Raw genomic sequence first — 20,883 nt, forward strand, 5'->3', positions numbered from 1 at the left:
CGTTTGCAAGTTCAGCAACTGTAGCCTCAGCTACAGCTTCAACATGCAGGTTGGCTTCTCTTATATACCGAATGCTTTTACTCGCAAGGTTTTTGTAATAGATGCTGGTAAGCAGCAGTGGATGTATGTTGCAGGGGCAAAGAAAATAAGAAACGGAGCAGGGAGAATTGTCCTGGATCGAGCAGATTTCTCGGCCTTTCAAGCTCTTGGAGCAACGGTTCCGCATTCACTGTCACAGTCTTTATATCCCAGTGTTGAGAGGCCTCAGGCCGAGACAGACGAGATGGCCATATCTCCAAAGCAAGACGAGGGCAAGGCCGACGTTCATAGCACTGACAGTAATTATGCAAGAAAATGGTAACCATGGCTCCAATGCGTTGGAGGCTTGTGGAAAAGAAGGCCAAGGACTCGATCTTGCTGCTGTCACATCTTAGATCTGGAAACAAGGTTACGAGAGTAAAGTAATATCCCGAGAATACTATTTGTAAGAAAAAAAGAAACTGTTTCTTCTCCAAACGCTGCTGACGGTGTGAAATCTCTGTTTTCGTTTTTTAATGTCCTGCTTGTGATGCAAAATAGTGTAGCATTTGCGCAGATCTTCAAGAGCTTATCTGGAGATCCGGCCGTTCCACAAGCCAAGGTGGAACTTTCGTACCTTTTGGGCACCATAAGAATTTGAGCCTTGGAAATAAGCCAAGGCCGTGATTGTCTGGACTCAATTGGGGCCACACTACAGCATCATGATCAGGGAACACAAGTTCCTCCAATCCTGGAAGAGATGCAATGGATGATGGAATATCTTTCCCAGAGAAGCGCACACGTCTTAAAAGAGTCATCTGGTCTGTTGGCTCAAAGAAATCATTGGGGAGCTGCCTCATACAGCCCTTCCGCAAATATAATATGAACTGTTTCACCTTCAGCTGTGATCTCTCGGTTGGCATCAAGACTCTCCTCATGTAACCTTCTATTCTCAGTTCATCAAGCTCTTTGGGGAGTTGTGTCACAAAGAGAGGCAAATGCTCCCATGTATTATCAAGAGCCACAAGGAATGTTAACCTCTCCAGGTTTGGAAGACTTGCTGCCAAATCATCCTTGAACTCCGACTGTGCAATGCGCAGATTTCGAAGCTCCAGATGTTCGAGGCATGGGAACAATCCATCGAGACTGAAGAACTGGATATCACTGCAGTCTATCTCAAGTTCTCGTAGCCGTTGAAAGCCCTTTAGCCAAGACAGGTCTTTGATGCTCCTGATGGTTAAAAATTGTAGCTGTGGCCATTCAAGGGTTTCGGCATTGTTTTCACCGTCTTGTACCCTCCCGGTAATGGAAAAGTCCTCAAGCTGTTTGGAATTCTTAAACATTCGCTTCCAGTCAAGTTTGATAGTCGATATCACCCTAACGTGACATCGTCTTAGATTGACAAGTTGCCACAGGCCGGTGAAATCGCCAAAGTCCATGCTTTTTGCCCGCAACTCCAGTGTCTCAATGTCCTCTAGTGCACCAAGGCCGTGAGGTATTTTTATTGTTGCACTACAGAGTACTAGCGTTAAATGTCTTAGCTTGTGTAGGCTTGAAATTCCACTCAAATCCACAGCTAACTCCTTATTGGCATAAAGCTCCAGCTCTTCCAAGTTGAATAATTGGCGCAGTAATGCAAAGTTGAATTTTCTGATGTTATTGCATTTCAAAACCTTCAGTGATGTCAAGCTGAAGAGCGCATCTGGTAATATTGTCACACTTGAATATCGAAGGTCAAGCGCTTGAAGGTTTCTCAGCTTGGATATGCTCTCTGCAATAAAACGGACCTGATCATAGCAGTGAAGCAAGCTCAATACCTTGACATTTTGGATGTGATCTATAATAAGACTGACATCCACACCAGAAGTTCCATGACATCCATCGAGAAGCAAGACATCTCGCACATGAATGTCAGACAAAAGGCTGTATGTAACCTTCTTTCCAATGAATGAAACTTTAGAAAATGTTGGAGAAATCCCAGGTGGACAATCATAGCCAAACAGGCATCCCTTCTCGTGCTCTTCCTGGGGTGGGTACTTCCCTTTCAAGATTCTTATGCACAGCTTGCGTACCATATCGTGCACAGTTACATACTTATACCATCGAATCTGATTCTCGAATCTGAATCGAGAATCAGTTGTCTTCACTAGGCATCTTCGTTCCAGTTCACTAACAATCTGCAGAGGCGAGAGTTCTGACCCAACCGCTATCCAACATTTTCTCAGATCATCAAACAGGATTCGCTTATCTTCTGGAAACGCAGCCACATAGAGAAAGCACTCTTGCAGCTTTTCATCCTTATTAAAGCGTCCCAGCTCGTCATAGCTAAACTTCAAGCGCTGGAACATCCGCTTCTCAATGTCCCCGTCATTCAACAAATGCATCTTCTGATAGCGTTCTTTCCACACCTGTGGCCCCTCATTCCTGTAGACAGCCATGGCACTGCCAATCACTTCAAGAGCTAAAGGGAGCCCCTCACATTTGCTAGCTATTCTCTCGGCAACTTTCACAATGTCCGGATCACTAGGTAGTGAATCATAAAAGGCAAACTTCCAAAACATCTTTTTGCTCTCGTCCTCTGATAGCTCATGCACAGGAAATGCCTTTGCACCCAGCATGCTCAAAATGCCTTCCTTTCTGGTTGTTACCAGCACCCGGCTGTAAGAGGACGGCCCTGCTATAAAATCCAGTCCCTTGGCCCAGCTCATGTCCCACACATCATCCAGTATCAGCAAGACACAAATTCCACGAGCAACATTTTGTGCCAAGTGCTGCACATGCTCAAGGGTGCCTGCATTTTGGGCCCTCTCTCTCATGCCGCCCCATTCAAGAGCGTTGAGGAGCTGGGCCCTGAGATCATCCTCCGATGCATCTTTCTTGACAGTGATCCACACAATGTTGTCATGGAAATGCTGCCGGATCCTCTCGTCATTGTGCACGAAGCTTGCAAGGGTGGTCTTGCCACACCCTCCCATTCCCAGGAGTCCAAACCATTTCCCCGGGGCTTGTGGATCCAGGAGGGCATTCACCACCTCATCCAGCTGCTCCCCATGGCGGCCAAACATGTCGTTGGGCTCGGGAACACCACGCCGTACATAGTTTACGAGACCTCTGTCTTGTGGACAACTCCGTACGGAAAAGCTGGTGCTCGGCTGTATCACTCTCAACTCTACTCGCTCGTACCTTTCAATCTGCGGGAGGAGATCGTCCTCGCAAGTGCGTACCAGCTCCGAAATTGCGCCAGATCGCTTCTCCCTGCGCGACAGATCCATCTTTTAGCTTCATTGCTTCAAACATGAATCCGAATAAGCCTTACTGTGATCCAAGAAGCGCTTGCGCCTTCTTAGTCCATTCAGTCAGTTCAGTCAGCCACGCCTCAGCCTCACCAGAGTAGCGGAAATCTGGATTCCTGTGCTTGGGAGCATTAAACTTGTCAAGCGTGGCCTGGATTCTGGATGCCCTCTTCTTTAGCTCCTCAATGTGGACATTCAGCTCATGCTCGTGACCTTGGATCTGCGACAGGAGATCGTCGTAGGCACTTAAGGACTTTGCGATCTCGTTACTCCGCTTGTACCTATAGGAAGTGGAGAAGTTCAACCAGCTGCCTGCCATTTCTACACACACACAAAAGATAAAATGCTACTGTACCAACCGCTTTATGGGCCCCCAGATCCTGTTGTGGCGTGATCCCAAGAGTGCTTGTGCCTTGGTGTTCCATTCCTTGACACGCTCCAAGCATTCCTCGGCCGCTTGAGAGAACATAAAGCCAGGTCCATTTCGCTCCTTGTGGCGACCGAAAGCGTTCATCTTGTCTTGGATGTGGTGTGCCTTGTTCTCCAGCGTTTCAATGTTGGCATTGCAGTCCCATATCTTCTTAGCAGGGCCCAGAGCCAAGCCACACAAGGCGCTTGCCAAGGAGCCCACAACCTCCATTCCTCGTCTCCCAGAACTCTTGGCCTTGGTATCCCCTCTTAAAATGAACAGTAATTTTCAGAGAGGTATAAGCTGTTACAAGTGACTTCAGTTTAATTGGAGTTGATTGCTTGCAGTCGCTTGCAGTACGTTTGTCGCTTTGTTTTAGTTGCACACAGATAAGGATGCCTTCCAGCTGACTGTTTGATTGCGTTGGGTCAAGAAAACGTACTTTGGGTCTTTTGAGGCGCATTGACAAACTCGTATTAACATCGATTGAAGAGACAACGTTTCAGTCGTTGATGGAGCTTCTAAAGGTAACTCTTCCCAAAAAGTTAAAACACAGTTGGCTTGGTTGTTCTCATAGCATTGTTTTGTTTTGTAGACACCAAAAGACTTAAATGTCTACACTCGTTGACCACCAGAGGTAATAGCAAGGCAACGTGTGATACAATCTGTGACATTTTCTTGAAACAGGAAATGCCAATTCAAAATTCGAACAGAAGCTTTTGCTTATACCTGATTCTGAGGTTGATCACAGATCACAGTTGCAAACTACACATATGTTTATTGCTATAGTTTCCATACACCAGGAACCTGAAGGGTTGGAAGACACTACTATAAGTTCTTGCAGTTCGCAACATTCTCCTAATTATGGTTTTTCTTAAGACATAGTTTTTTTATGTTTGATATAGCTTTCAATATAGTGAATATGGTTTAGCAATCTGATTCTTATCATCCCATTGTTCACTATTTTTGAGACTAGAAATGTATATAGTTTATTTTGTAATGGAAAACAATATACTTTTGAACTAGGATAGTTTATATGTTTTAATATACTTTGGAACTTGATTTATAATATTAAGGACATCAAGAATTATTTTAAAATTGGACTAAAGCTTGGTTTTCCTTATGGATGACATTGTAGTTGATGATTTCATGAACAATAGACCAATGAGAATGGGAGTGTGTTATCTTCCTTCCAAACCCATTTTCAACTACATATAAAAAATGTACATTCATGTGTAATTTATCCATGATAGTATTCTTTTGATAAGACTATAGGTTGTGCTGTTTAACAACTCTTGTGATGTTTTCAACTGAAACTTTTATGAAGAAATTCCCACACTTCAGTAAAAAAACAAACAAATTTATATTGTTCTTATTTGCTGTTGAATATCCTTTCCTAATTCTATATGAATTGGGATTGTTGGCTACAACTTCCATCCATATGACATATAAATATTCTATTGCAAACACCTTTACCATATATCAATTCTTCCTTGGATCCTCATAATATAACCAATTGCCAATTCTATAGGATTGTCCTTATAGTGGGCACCTCTTAGAAATTTGTGATAAATTACATCCAAAACTAAATAAGAGTAGTTCCAAACATTGTTATAGTATGGCACAATTGTAAGCAACCAAAGAGAACGACTCGAGAGACGATCCATGGGGTTCAAATATAAAAGGAAAGGGCCCATGAACAAGAGTGCACCCCCTTTTCCAATCGGTTAAGGGTCTTGGGATACTTGGGGTTAAGTGTCCTTGGGTTTGAATAGTACTGGGTTGGGTGACCTCCCGGGAAGTCCAAATTCAGGAGCTTACATTTGGTATCAGAGGGGTCTTGGGTTCGACTCTGTTGGTTAGCTAGGGGAATCACACCACATGTTAATTGACATCTGGCTGGTCCAGTTTGCTCCCACTGGGCTACCCGAGGGGTAGGGTGTCAAGAGAGCCCCGACTCTGTTGGTTAGCTAGGGCAATTAACATCTGGCTAGTCCAGGGGAATCACACCACATGTTAATTGACATCTGGCTGGTCTAGTTTGCTCCCACTGGGCTCGACCCGAGGGTAGGGTAGCTGTGGCTCTCCCGAGAGCCACAGCTCTCGGGATGTGGCTCTCAGGAGAGCTGTGGCTCTCAGCTTCCGTTCACGAGGGCGTGAACTTGTAGGGAAGCGTGGTGGATTGTAAGCAACCAAAGGGAATGACTCGAGAGACGATCCATGGGGTTCAAATATAGAGGGAAAGGGCCCATAAACAAGAGTGCACCCCCTTTTCCAATCGGTTAAGGGTCTTGGGATACTTGGGGTAGCGTCCTTGGGTTTGAATAGTACTGGGCTGGGTGACCTCCTGAGAAGTCCAAATTCAAGAGCTTACAACAATGCAAACTTCTTTAACTAAAGCATCCACTAGTAAGATGTAAGTATGTAACCGGATATTCTCTAAAGCTAAAATATAAGAACTTATGTGGTGATATTTCATTAAAGTTCTTCTTGGTCCATCTATATAATAACTAAGAAAAATTATTAGTTTCTACCAAAGAAATAGATAGATAGACAATTTCTCACTAGTAGTATTTAGCATAGATAAAGACTTCAATTGCACCCTTAATCCCAACTAAGAATATCTTTATAATTTGAGCAAAACATGGAAAACCATACAATTATAAGCATGAAATATAATATGATTATTACAAACCTGAATTGTGTGGATCCACCATAATTGTGTTTTGCTTTTGCATTATAGTATATATAGCCACAATTCCTAGCTCTTCCTCCTCCAAAACATCTTCTTCAACCAAATTATCATTAGGTAAACTATCCACCTTGTGACAACGACCATAACTCCATCCACACTAGAATTTCCTCTGGCAGCCTAGATTGGCCGTCCTGCCGTTCCTCCAGGCTCTCCACCATCGCTAAAACGATAGCGTTCTTTGATCTAAGCTGGAAGAAAATGAAACATTCAAGCAAACAAGGCGAAATAAATGAACCACCTTGTAAGCCCAGTACTCGTGAGTTGCCCGTGGATCCAAGACCCTGCAAACAAAAGAATGAGCTGAGATCGCAATTTTCTTCTTCGCAAAACTAGGCCTAGACCTCGGAGAGAAATGCCACTGCGCCTTGTTCATCATCCACTGTCCAGAGCGGCCGTGGTGATGAATTCATCTCGCACTGGACGAGATTGCTGTGTATGCCGATGCTGCGCCATTGCTCTAATATTTCGCTCCTCCTTGGCGACTGAAATGCATATACATTGGTGCCAGCGTCGCCGTCCTTCCATCGATTGGCGATCTAGCAAGCATCGCTCCCAGCTATAAAAACCCTAGATGAGGAATCCAAGCACAAGCGCGAGTGCCTTTTGAAAATTGTGGTGCTATAAAATCTTGACACGCTCGTGGCGCAATCCTCACCGTCAGTTCATCCACTGTTACTGCTCTCTCTCTCTCTCTCTCTCTAGCTAGGAAGTTCTCGCTACATGTAGCTCCTAGGATTTTGGAGTGTGATAGCACAATATATGTACTCATTTGATCATTTTTATTGGCTAGCTCTTTCTTTCAAGAGAAGCTGGCCAGTGTCGAGAATGTAACTTCGGGTATCAAAAGTTATTTGTCGGTTAGTCTTTACGGACACTTTTTCTTTGTTGCCATGATGGCAGGAAGTCGGTATTGCTGGACCCTTTATCAACTTCTCTTGTGCTAGTGGAGTTAACTAAGCATTTCGAGTATATTTAGACTGGACGAGCATAAGGACGGAATTCCTATGTGTTATTAGCTAAGCATACTTAGCCTGGTAAGGAGTTCCTGTCTCATTTTATCTTGCACTTGCTAGTGATAGAAACCCTTGCGTATTGAGACTAGTCCCTCAATATTGCTAGATGATAGCTTACTGTGTCTGCCAAACACCCTCGCTATCATGCCCTTTGTGTTAGTCTCATTTCGTTCCCAAATGCTATTTATGGAAAGTGTTTAGATTTGCTCATTTGGCATATATATGAAATGTAGAGATTGGCCTAAACACAATGGTGTTTGTCCCGTGTCCAAATTCACAACTTAGTGCCATTCCATATTTAGTAAGTTTCGAACTTATCCCTTGGGGTGAAAGCCCAAAGTGTGTGTTCCTCAAGAAGGGGGGGGGGGGGGGGGTTCCAAATGTATAATAGGGATAGTGGGTAGATTGGGCATGGTTGACTAGCTTGAGGCATAGTCTAGCTCCCACTTGCGTGCCTGTCCTTGTTCTGTGTCTGGCTTGGGTCTAAGCCCAAGCTCCACACCATGCTAGCTGGTGGAGTACCCATATCCTTGCGTTAGGCCACCAGTATGCCGAAATAGCGCCAGACTCTGTTTGGCTCCGTTTTGCGTGCTGGTCCTGGCATTGGGATGCTGGATACTCTAAGACTGTTCCAAGTCGCTCCATGCTCTTGTTCCTTCACTCCTTGGGCTGCATGCTTGGGAGTTGCTCTGTGGTTCGGTTCTGCCACTCCTTGGCTCCATGCTTAGGAGTTTGGCTCCATACTTTTGTTCAATGGCCCAAGGCTTTGAAACTTGGGTTCCACACCACTGTCCTTGGACACGTGGCATGTGTCACGTGGTATAAAGAGGGTTTAGGTTCCGCTTCTTGGCGTTATCCTATGGTAAATCACCATAGGATAAAGGGTCAAAACCACGTGCGCTACATTTGGTATCAGAGGATGAGTCTCGGCGAGTACTGTCTAATGAGATTGGGCAACTAGTCTCATTGCATATGCAGAGATGAAAACGATGATCCGAGTGGGTACATGTTCGGGTGCAAAGGCTTCGCAATCGTTCCTTAGGATGGATTTGAGGTGTACCATTTTGCATGAGTTTTTGCTTGGGCTTGTGAGTGAGGCACATTAGCAACTCAAGGATACACTTTGACTTGGCAGGATTAATGTTGGTTCCATGAGTTGTTCTAGTGGTTCCATGAGTTGTTCCATATACCATAGGTGTGAGTAAACTTTCTCTGGGTTTGCTATGAGTGGCAAATAGGCTAGTCTATAGCTGTTTAGCACGGCACTGTGAGACACAAAATCCCTAGGCCCCAAAGTGGAGCCAGAAGGGTGCCACATGGTAATGGCCAAAGTGAAAGCCAAACAAGCGTAACACATTTGGACCAAAAGCTCCGACTTGAAAGGTCGAGAGCGGGAGTGGAACTCCCAACGAAGTGCTCGAGGAACAAGCATGAAGTGAGAGATAAGTGAGTCTCTAGAAAAGGGACCCGAGGTGGACCCGAGATGGACCTGAGATGGAGTCGAGATGGACCTGAGATGGATCCAAGACGGAGTCCAAGATGGAGTCTGAGATGGAGTCTGAGGTGGACCCGAGATGGACCCGAGATGGACCCGAGACGGAGTCTGAGATGGAGTTCGAGATGGAGTCCGAGATGGACCCGAAATGGAGTCCGAGATGGAGTCCGAGATGGACCCGAGATGGACCCGAAATGGAGTCCGAGATGGACCTGAAATGGAGTCCGAGATGGACCTGAAATGGAGTCCGAGATGGACCCGAGATGGACCCGAAATGGAGTCCGAGATGGAGTCCGAGGTGGACCCGAGATGGAACCGAAATGGAGTCTGAGATGGAGTCCGAGGTGGACCCGAGATGGACCCGAGATGGAGTCCGAGATGGACCCGAGATGGAGTCCGAGATGGACCCAAGATGGAGTCCGAAGTCGAGATCGGGACCGAGACCAAGACCGGGACTGAGATCGAGACCGGGGCCGAGACTGAGCCTAGCCCGAGTCCGAGCCCGAGTCTGAGTCCAAGTTCGAGTCCAAGTCCAAGTCCGAATCCAAGTCCGAGTTCAAGTCTGAGAGGGTGAAAGCCCAAAGCGTTCGTCTCCCAGACCCTGGGAGGTTTGGTGACCTCCAAAAGTATAGTAGGGGTAGGACTGCAGTGGAGCCAGTTTGGCCAGGAAAGGCCAGTTTGGCCCAAGAAGGCCATACCCAGTGTTGGGTGATGAGCCAACCACTGGGAAGTCCAAAACTAGAGTGAACACGGACCGACAAGCGGGGTAGCTTGGTGAAGTGTTCAAGAGCCGGTTTAGGGTTTAGACCGGCTCTAGTTCCCCCGGGAGATCGACTGGCCGATGCTCCCAGTCCAAGTGTGGGTGGCACCACCTACTTGGATACCTGTTGTGGCTCAACGGAACCTCGCTCTAAGCCCATGGCTAGAGCACCAAAAGGCGGAAGGTGGGGAGAGTACCCATGAGGCTTGCGTAAGGCCACGGTGTTCTGAAAGGTTGTCCCAAAGTCCCAAACAGTGAAAGGGAAGAGGAGTAGTCCTCTAGTGCAGTGACCAAGGATACGGTCACATGGTGAGGAAGTCCCAAAGGATAGTGGGACTTAGAGGTCGGGCTTGCGGGCCTTGATCTAGTGGCAATGTGGGCAAACACGGCCATGGACAAAAAGGGACTTGGTGGGGACTGGAAAAGAAATGTCGGGGAAGGCTATTCCCTATGTTTGCGGGCATCCTAAGGATGCTAAGGAGTGGATCTGGGATGATCACTCACGGACGGATGGCCCAGTTGCCAAGAGACTGGACTATGATGCAGGTGGCGTTAGATCACCGGTGTGACCAAGGTTGAATGGGCATGGCCTTACCTATGTCGGTGGTACCTTGGGGTGTCGGTCACGGGATCAGACACGTGGAGCACTTGGACCAAGTGCAAAGGTTGAGAGGCATGGATGCCATTCTCGGGGCTAGCAAGCCCCAAGTCCTAACTGGGACTTATGGAGGTTGTGAATGAGACTCCTCCAAGTGGTCAGAGGTGCGGTTAAGTGACTAAAGTAAAATTGAAAATTTAGTCACTTACAGGCACTAGTTGATCCTTCCGAGGCATGATTATAAGTGGATCAATCAAGACTGTAGGGATTAGTCTATTGATTCAAGTAGTCATTGCCGTGCTCTCTCATAAAATTTTCTTGGATTGGATTGAAGGTAGTGCGAACGCAAGCTTGAGGTTTAGTCAAAGGATGAGACCGAAAAGAGAGTCATCAGGGACGAAGGATCAAACACGTAAATCATCTTCTCTTCTTGGAGAGATGATTTGCAATGAGGTGTTAACTCATTGCTCGTGTTCACATTATGCAATCAAGAGTCCCTATCTTGATGCATGTGTAAGCTCCTGAATTTGGACTTCCCGGGAGGTCACCCAGCCCAGTACTATTCAAACCCAAGGACGCTTAACTCCAACTATCCCAAGACCCTTAACCGATTGGAAAAGGGGGTGCACTCTTATTCATGGGCCCTTTCCCTCTATATTTGAACCCCAACGGATCGTCTCTCAAGTCGTTCCCTTTGGTTGCTTACAATCCACCACGCTTCCCTGCAAGTTCACGCCCTCGTGAACGGAAGCTGAGAGCCGCAGCTCTCCCGAGAGCCTCGCTCTCTTGACACCCTACCCCTCGGGTCGAGCCCAGCGGGAGCAAGCTGGACCAGCCAGATGTCAATCAACATGTGGTGTGATTCCCCTAGCCAACCAACAGAGTCGGATCCGAGACCACTCTAATACCAAATGTAAGCTCCTGAATTTGGACTTCCCGGGAGGTCACCCAGCCCAGTACTATTCAAACCCAAGGACGCTTAACTCTAATTATCCCAAGACCCTTAACCGATTGGAAAAGGGGGTGCACTCTTATTCATGGGCCCTTTCCCTCTATATTTGAACCCCAACGGATCGTCTCTCAAGTCGTTCCCTTTGGTTGCTTACAGCATGTTGGAAATGATGGTCTTACAAATGGCAAGTTGTGGGATGGATAGCAGTGAAGCGCTATACCATTGGATCTTGAAGGTGGTTGAAGAAGAGTGTTAGTGCAATATGGATATCTGAAGATATGGTCTTTGTGATTAAGCCTTAGATGTTCATTTTGCATTTTGCGGATGTCGGTGTTGGATGTTGGTTATATGGGCAAAGATGTTCGATGCTTAAGCATACTATGGGTCATGAGATTTTGTGTTAAGGTGAACTTGTGTGAAGTTTTTGATAGGAGGAAGTTGGTTGAGTCTTAAAAGTTTGCATTCCTGGACTGAGAGTCATTCTTTCTCTAGGATGGAAATTTTCCACAAATTTTCTTAGACTTTTCCAATGGCTGATCTGTTGATCACTTTGACCGAAAACCATTCCATTTTCGTAAGCCAGTACAAACTAGTGAAGGGGTTGGAGTTGACTTCAGTTAGCCTAAACCTTAGTAGGTAGTTTGTATGATGCGACCCGAAAGGGATGTTGACTTTTGGGGCTAAGGCAATTGAGTTGGATAGAGTCTAGAGTTAGTGTAGAAAAGTGGCCATTGCGCTTTTCTAGAAAGGTGACCCTTGTGCCTTTCTTCTTTAGTGTTCTGCTTGGTGGTAGATTGCACCGAAGGATTGATATTGAATTTCATTAGTCTCAATGAAGATAGTGTTGATGATTTGGCTATGACTTTGTGTTATTGGCATTCGTGCATTTGTTAGTTAGCAACTATGTTGACGTTCAAATGAACTAAGTGGCAAGTTTAAATTAGTTATGTTCTAGACAAGATTGTTTAGTAGAGGTTGAGATTTGAGCTTTTCCTTGAAAAGTAATTTAGTCATGGACTATGCTAGCCTTACGAGAAGAAGAGTTAGTGATTGATATTAAAGTGATTGAATCTTTATTGGATTTGAGTTGGGATATATCGATCATTGATGATTCTTCTTATGCTTGTTATGAAGTGAATTACGTCTTGCTATAGATGGATTCATGGAGGATTGATTAGATGATCACTTGTTGAGCATAGCTTCGTTATGCTTAGCTTTTGGATTGATGTAGACATGCTCTTCATTAGCTTTGGCATTATAAAGTTTAGTTTATGGATGTGTTGAGGAGGATGTTGTGGATTATACCATGATTTTTTCTTTAGCATTGAAGTTAGTTCATGCAAAACTTATGATCATTATTAGGCAAGACTTGGCTATAGGCTTCTTCGAGCTTTTGGTTCTTTGAATTTTATGCTCATTGTTCGATTTGTTAGAAGTTGTTGAGGAAGGCATTCTAGCTCATAGCTTCCACGTTGAAGTCAGTATTTGCATTTAGCAATCATTGGTGATGATTGACTATCATCTAGAATAGTTGATTATCCTTGTCGAAAGGTTTTGCTTGATTATTGTTGATCAAAACGATTTACTGTTCTTTGGAATGGTAGATTCTTTCTTCAACGATAATTATGCATCTCTTTATTAATGGGATGATTGATGATCTTTCATGATAGTTGATCTCTTTGATGGCTTATAGCTTTTCGCAATACCATATATTCTTTGTGGTTTGCTTTGGATTGGTCTCTTGGGTTTTAGACATCAGTAGGATGTTGTTGACACTTGCTTAGATAAACTCTGGTTCCTTGGTATTATTGATCAAGATCTATTCAGATTGGCTTCTATGATAGTTGACATGAATAGGTGTTTGTTGGTCTTACCACATTCATTCTGTTCTGTTAATTATTGCTTGAGTTAGTTCTGATAGATTGGGATGTTATTTCCTTTGGGTGATACATTCGCGAGCATTTTGCTTGCTAGTCGATGATACTTTGCGTTCTTTAAGTTATCTTTTTAGTAAGTTATTTGGCATACTATCTACCCTCTTCGGTAGTTAAGTTTCATCATTGGCTTTCCTTGATGATATACTTGCTATTGAATTTTGTTGGATAGTGATTTCTATGTTTACCAATTATGATGATCTTGGTGGTTCCTATACTCTAATTCTGGTTTATCAGATGATAACTTATTTGGAATACTATTGTATTCTAATATAAGATTTATTCACTGATAATTAAGTCTCTACAATATCATTGTTTATGACTTTGATTATTATCCATCTGTTGATTTTTGAGTTTGGGCCAGTATAGGCAGATTGGCTTCGGCACTTCATGTGCATGGTGAAATCTCTAGTCATGGGGTAGCTACTGTCGATTGGTCACATCACCCGCCTCTTTATCAATATTCCTTAGCGTGACTGTATAAACAACTCTAACTAGCTGTTTATAGTAGTCTATCTAAACCTCACTAACGGGTTTGGTTTCTTTGCTCAAAAGGGTTGGGGCCTCTGGCTTCTCTCTCTATGCCACTTGTGGGCAGGGGCATATCACACTTTTGTAAGCTGGGTGACACCCAGAGCAGTAAGGGTGGCTAATTCCATTGGTCATTTCCTTGTCGACGATGGGCGAAAGGTGTCTGAGCTAGTAGTGCATCCGCGTTAGACAAAGAGGTTACCCTAACTCATTTAAGTTGGTGCATTTCTCACATAGTGTGAATACCGTGAACTTTTATTGAGTTGTTTCCTTGGTGGTATTCTAGACTCGAGTGTGCATCGACGAGGATGTCAATCTTCCCTAGGGGGGGAGAGTGTCGCGAATGTGACTTCGGGTATCGAAAGTTACCTATCAGCTAGTCCTTTCGGATATTCTTTCCTTACTGCCACGACGGCAGGAGGTCAGTATTGCTGGACCCACTATTAGTCTCCATCTAAGCTAGTTGAGAAACTGATCATCACATGTGCATTTAGACCGGAAGGGCACTAAGGAAGGAAATCCTAAGTTGTCATTTAGTCAAGCAGACTTGACACGGTGATGAAAAACTCATGATGTTGGCTTGCACTTGCTAGTGTTGGGAACCTCCGCAATATTGAGTTTAGTCCCTCAATATCATTAGATGATAGCTTACCATGTTTGCCAAACACCCTCGCTATCATGCTCTTTGTGTTAGTCTCATTTTAGTCCCAAATGTTATTTATGGAAAGTGTCTAAATTCACTCATTTGGCATATCTACGGAATGTAGAGATTGGCCTGAACACAATGGTGTTCGTCCCGTGTCCAAATTTGCAATCTAGTGCCATTCCATATTTAGTAAGTTTCGAGCTTGTCCCAGAGACTAGCTCTTAATACTAAGGGTGGCTTGGGGTGAAAGCCCAAAACATGTGTTCCTCAAGGGGGGGTTTATGGGGGTTCCAAATGTATAGTAGGGATAGTGGGTAGGTCGGGCATGGCTGACCCATAGTCTAGCTCCCGCTTGCGTGCCTGTTCTTGTTCTGCATCCGGCTTGAGTCTAAGCCCAAGCTCCATACTATGTTAGCTAGTGGAGTACCCATATCCTTGCGTTAGGCCACCGGTATGCCGAAATAGCGCTTGGCTCTGTTTTGCGTGCTGGTCCTGGCATTGGGATGCTGGATACTCTAGGACTGTTCCAAGTCACTCCATGCTCCTATTCCTTTGTTCCTTGGGCTGCATACTCGGGAGTTGCTCCGTGGTCTAGTTCCGCCACTCCTTGGCTCCATGCTTAGGAGTTTAGCTCCGTACTATCATTCAATGGCCAAAGGCCTTGAAACTCGGGTTCCGCACCACTGTCCTTGGACACATGGTATGTGACACGTGGCATGTGTCATGTGGCATAAAGAGGGTTTAGGTTTCGCTTCGTGGTGTTATCCTATGGTAAATCACCATAGGATAAAGGGTCAAAACCACGTGCGCTACAATCTCGGACTCCATCTCGCATCCATCTCGGACTCCATCTCGGGTCCATCTCGAACTCCATCTCGGGTCCATCTCAGGCTCCATCTCAGGCTCCATCTCAGGTCCATCTCGAACTCCATCTCGGACTCCGTCTTGGACTCCACCACGTGTCATGTGATGGTCCTCTTGTGTCCCTTTTTTAGAGACTCTCTTATTACTCGCTTCATGCTCGTTCCTTGAGCACTTCGACAGGAGTTCCACTCCTGCTCTCGACTTTTCAAGTCGGAGCTTTTAGTCCAAATGTATTACACTCGTTTGGCTTTCGCTTCGGCCACTACCACATGGCACCCTTTCGGCCCATAGACGAAGTTCGATGTCCTCATCGAACAATAATCTATTTTATAAAGTAATACTAGGATGTATTACCCTTTCCATCTTTGGCACTTAGCCAATATTTGTCAATGGTGTAACACCGAAGGTTCACCATGCATTGTTCATCCTTTAAGGAGCATAGTCTCCCCAGCTTAAAGACTCATTCGACCACTTGTGGTAGTTGTCTCCTTTTATTGGTTTAGTTCTCGCTAAACCTGTTAGAGACACCTTCTCTAACTCAATCCCACTACTCACTCTCGAGTAGTCTCAGTTTCCATCGATATAACCGTAAGTGACTAATTTTTCCATTTTACTTTAGTCACTTAACAACACCTCCGATCACTTGGAGGAGTCTCATTCACAACCTCCATAAGTCCCATTTAGGACTTGGGGCTTGCTAGCCCCGAGAATGACATCCATGTCACTCAACCTTTGCACTTGATCCAAGTGCTCCATGTATCTGATACCATGACCGACACCCCAAGGTACCACCGACCTCTCAGCCCGTTACGCTAAGGCCATGCCCATTTACCTTGGTCACACTGGTGGTCTAACACCACCTGCATCACAGTCCTGTCTCTCAAAGACTAGGCCATCTGTCCATGAGTGATCAACTCAGATCCACTCCTTAGCATCCTTAGGATGCCTGCAGACATGGGGAATAGCCTTCCCCAATGTCTCCTTTCCAGTCCCCACCTAGTCCCTTCCTGTCCATGGCCGTGTTCACCAACACTGCCACTGGATCAAGGCCCACAGGCCCGACCACTAAGTCCAACTGTCCCCTGGGACTTCCTCACTATGTGACTGTGTCCTTTGTCACCACACCAGAGGGCTACTCCTCTCCCTTTCCACAGTTTGGGACTTTGGGGCAACATTTCGGAACACCGTGGCCCTATGTGGGCCTCGTGGGTACTCTCCTCGCCTTCTGCCCTTAGGTGCTCTAGCCATGGGCTTAGAGCGAGGTTCCGTTGAGCCACACTAGGTATCCAAGTAGGTAGTGCCACCCACACTTGGACTGGGAGCATCGGGCAGTCAATCTCCTGGGGGAACTAGAGCCGGCTCTTGAACACTTCACCAAGCTAGCCCATTTGTCGGTCTGTGTTCACTCTAGTCTTGGACTTCCCAGTGGGCAGCCCATCACCCAACACTGGGTACAGCCTTCCTAGGCTAAACTGGCCTTTTCTAGCCAAACTGGCTCCACTGCAGTCCTCCCCCTCACTATACTTTTGGAGCTCACCAAACCCCCCAGGGTTTGGGAGACGAATGCTTTGGGCTTTCACCCTCTCGGACTCGGACTCGGACTTGGACTCGGACTCGGACTTGGACTCGGGCTTGGTCTCGGCCTCAGCCTTGGTCTCGGTCCCGGTCTCGGTCTCATTCACGGTCTTGGTCTCAGTCTCGGTCTCGGTTTCGGTCTCGGTCCCGGTCTCGACTTCGGACTCCATCTCGGGTCCTTCTCGGACTCCATCTCGGACTCCATCTCGGGTCCATCTCGGACTCCATCTCGGACTCCATCTCGGTTCCATCTCGGGTCCATCTCGGGTCCACCTCGGGCTCCATCTTGGACTCCATCTTGGGTCCATCTCGGACTCCATCTCGGGTCCATCTCAGACTCCATCTCGGACTCCATCTCGGGTCCATCTCGGGTCCATCTCGGACTCCATCTCAGGTCCATCTCGGACTCCGTCTCGGACTCCATCTAGCACTCCATCTCGGGTCCATCTCGGATCCATCTCGGACTCCATCTTAGGTCCATCTCGGACTCCTCCACATCATGTGTCGGTCCTCTTGTGTCCCTTTTCTAGAGACTCACTTATCTTTCACTTTGTGCTTGTTCTTCGAGCACTTCATTGGGAGGTCCGCTCCTGCTCTTGACCTTTCATATCGGAGCTTTTAGTATAAACGTGTTACGCTCGTTTGGTTTTTTCTTTGGCCACTACTACATATCACCCTTCCGGCTCCACTTTGGGGCCTAGGGATTTTGTGTCTCACAACTCCACCACCCATAGACGAAGTTTGATGTCCTCATCGAACGGTAAACCCTTTCATAAAGTAACACGCGCACGTGTTACCATTTCCATCCTTAGCACACAGCCAATATTTGTCTATGGTTTGACACCAAAAGCTCACTATGCCTTCTCCATCCTGTAAAGAGCATAGTCTCTCCAACTTAGAGACTCCTTTGACCACTTGTGGTGGTTCTCTCCTTTTATTGGTTTAGTTCTTCGCTAAACTTGTTAGAGACACCTTCTCTAACCCTTGCACTTTGGAACTTTTTAATTCTGACTTCTCAAAGTCAGTTTCCTAAGTGTCTTCGACAACTTGCATTGCATATATTGTGCAACTCCACTTCCTCATCCTCTGAAGTTCTCTACTTGAGGGCACCATCATCCTCTCTTTGATTTCATACCACCTTTAGCATTAAGTTCCAGTTATCATATTTTGTGCTAGGGCTGTCCACGGCCCTATCATTTGGCTACCTTACTGCTCCCACCCTTGGAGCTTCCACTTTCGCCAAATCGGAACAATTGGGAATCCATCCTTGGAAACACATTGCTTTTCCCACAATCCATTAGCCCCCAACACCTTTCTGTTTTTGGCCTAACTTTGCCATTTGGATTTTTTCCCATGATTCCCATAGCTCTTTACTTAGCCACAGTCTTTTGCTCCTATCCTTGATTGTTGCACTCAACAACATAGGATCGCTACCTCCATTTTCGAGGTATCATTTCGGTTCCATAGCAAAGACTCTCCTTTGCCAAGTCTGGAGGGTATTCACCTCTAGTACATCTCTTTAGCATCTTCTACTATGTGCTCTATCCACGGCCCAACTTTGTGACCCTTCCATGGGTCTCTTATAAAGACTACTTTCCTCGGACTCACTATGCCATCGCATTGACATAGCTCATTTCCCATAGGTGTTCTTCCCACTTGGTCACCTTGACCAAGCCACACCATCATCAATAGTTCCAATCGACACTTTGAACTTGGAACTTTATCCTTTAACCTCACAAGGACCTTCTCCTTGTTTTAGCCATAAGATCACCTAGTGATCTAACCTCGGCACCTTAATAGGTTTGCCAATAAGTACTAAGTCTCCTAGACCTTTAAGTTGTCACCTATGACCCCGGGGGCATCCCCCACACTCGACGGTGTGCCCAAGCCAGCCCTTCCAGCCAAGGGTCCATAGCAACTGAGACCGGGTGTCCCCATCTCATTCACTTCGTCCTTGGTGCCCTTAGCACTAAAGTGTTCAAGTTAGATATGCCAAGCTTTCACACTAAGCAATCTAACCATGCATCATGATTCTGAGGCATCCCTCGCTTGGTAGTGTGCCCAAACTAGTCTCCCCACTGAGAGTCCATGACCACCGAAATATGAGTGTCCTCATATTCCAAACCATCACCACACCCTAATGAGTTGGGACTCGAACCCAAGCACTAGAGGGTCGGGACTCGAACCCAACCTCCATATATGCATCTACGGACGGCATCACACAGGACGCCTGGCGTGACTCCCCACGCCGGTGCACCAACATATACTTAAAGTGCGCTACAGATCACAGCTTAGGAACCTAGTTCCTCCACACTGCCAAGTCCTCTCACTTGACAAGTTTATGATCATGCATGGGCCACCCCTTTTGAAGTTGGCTCCTTCAACTAGGGTATTTGTTCCCCCGACTTGCCAATTTCACTTAGCAAGTCATCCGGCCACCGTAACATGGTTCATGCATAAGCGTGAAAGTCCTTAACCATCGACTTTCGTTCAAAGCCCTCTCTTTGAACACTTAGGAATTACTTCCCTAACATTGATAGCCTTGCCTTTTGGCAAGCTTTAAGACCACGCTTCTGCTGTGCCACTTTGATTTCGTGGGTTTTATGAACCATTTACACTTGAATTTTTAGGTACTTATCTACCTAGGGGAACCTTCAAGGAACTCTGTCCCTTAGCTTGCTAAGGCCTCTCCTTTCACAAACTTTTCATTTTCTATATGGTCTAACATGGACAATCTTATGTTTTAGACTCTCCATGGCATCCCGGTCGCTAGTAACAACATGCTCGAGCACTCGCTTGATTCTCCACTCCCAACTTACATAACCACCCTTGGTTATGTCCATCGATTCTTATGGTTCGGTTCTATCCTTTTACTACTTGCTTTTTGGCCTCATACATTTCTTTTAGTTATTCTCCTCCAGACTAGGAGGATAGCTTTGCACTTTCTACCATGCCTTAGCAAGTATTCATAAGGATGAACGTGCCCGACAGCCTAGAGAGTGGTTCCTCAATCTGGATATGCTCACCTTGTAATCCCACACACTAGGATTAACGTTGCTACTTATGGGCCTTTATATGCCCATCTCTAACCTTGCTAAAATCCCTCTTTGGCTTTATCCAATTCGGGTAGACAGACTTCTCCCATCTCCGCAGCCTTGGACGTTTGGATAGCACCTCTTATCCATCATTTGCTAGGGATTTTGTCCCTTGGGCCTTATCCATTGCCCTCTCGACACCAAACACCACCTTCTGGTGTTCTAGAGTCCTAATGATGACCTCTTTGACAATGAATATCCCCTTTATGACATTGACTTATTATATCGCAACATAAATAATTTATCCCTCATAATGGTATATCTAACTTCTTTATCCCAATAAAAAGTCTTAGGTAGCCACCTTCTACTAGTTTAAGCAATTATTTTGCACCTTTTGCTTAATTGCCTTATAATTGTTAAGTCCTACAATTCATTGCTAGTGCTTCCACACCTCTATCATTATTTGGGTCACCACACTCTAACCACATACCTTCCAACTTAGGATATGCCATTCCTATTTCCATTGGGATTCCTTTGGAAGGGGTTCTCATGAACCTGCCAACTTGACCTCAAGGCATCACACCTTGGCACATTCGGTGTTTCCACACCATCGGCTCCACGAGCCTACCTCTATAACACTTTTTACTTGTGTTTATATCTTTGCCAAGACTAATACAGTTGTCTATTATGCCAATTATTCATTAGCATTGCACCATAGAGTTTACACACAACTTTGTGTCAAAGTTGTTATCTTTTGGGAAATTCTTTCCCATGACTTTAGTATGGCACATTCTGCCACCAATGAGATACCAACTATTCTCATATTTGGATCTTAAGATCCTCCCCATCCTTCGTAGGGCACAATACACCTTAGTCCAAATGCTTTTTCCAATCCTTTAGGACCATTCCTTGACTCTACTTGAGTCATCCAGCATTTTTGGACTTCACTAATCTGAGGACTTATAATGTCCCATTTTTTAGGTGCCAGCTCATTAGAATATAACT

At 45.6% G+C, this 20,883-nt stretch overlaps 1 protein-coding gene across 1 annotated transcript; it reads right to left on the reverse strand.

The window, feature by feature from the left end:
- Nucleotides 1-95: 95 nt before the first annotated feature.
- LOC112351201 (probable disease resistance protein At1g15890) lies at nt 96-3,999 on the reverse strand. The gene is made up of 3 exons (XM_024688620.1): nt 3,671-3,999; nt 3,335-3,592; nt 96-3,273 (listed from the first exon to the last, which is right to left on the reverse strand). Exons 1-3 carry the CDS (start codon nt 3,949-3,951, stop codon nt 600-602), a joined length of 3,213 nt encoding a protein of 1,070 aa, XP_024544388.1. The 5' UTR covers nt 3,952-3,999; the 3' UTR covers nt 96-599.
- Between the last annotated feature and the right edge of the window lie 16,884 nt (nt 4,000-20,883).

This window comes from Selaginella moellendorffii, unplaced genomic scaffold, assembly GCF_000143415.4.
Source record: "Selaginella moellendorffii unplaced genomic scaffold, v1.0 SELMOscaffold_2, whole genome shotgun sequence".
Classification (NCBI taxonomy): Eukaryota; Viridiplantae; Streptophyta; class Lycopodiopsida; order Selaginellales; family Selaginellaceae; genus Selaginella; species Selaginella moellendorffii.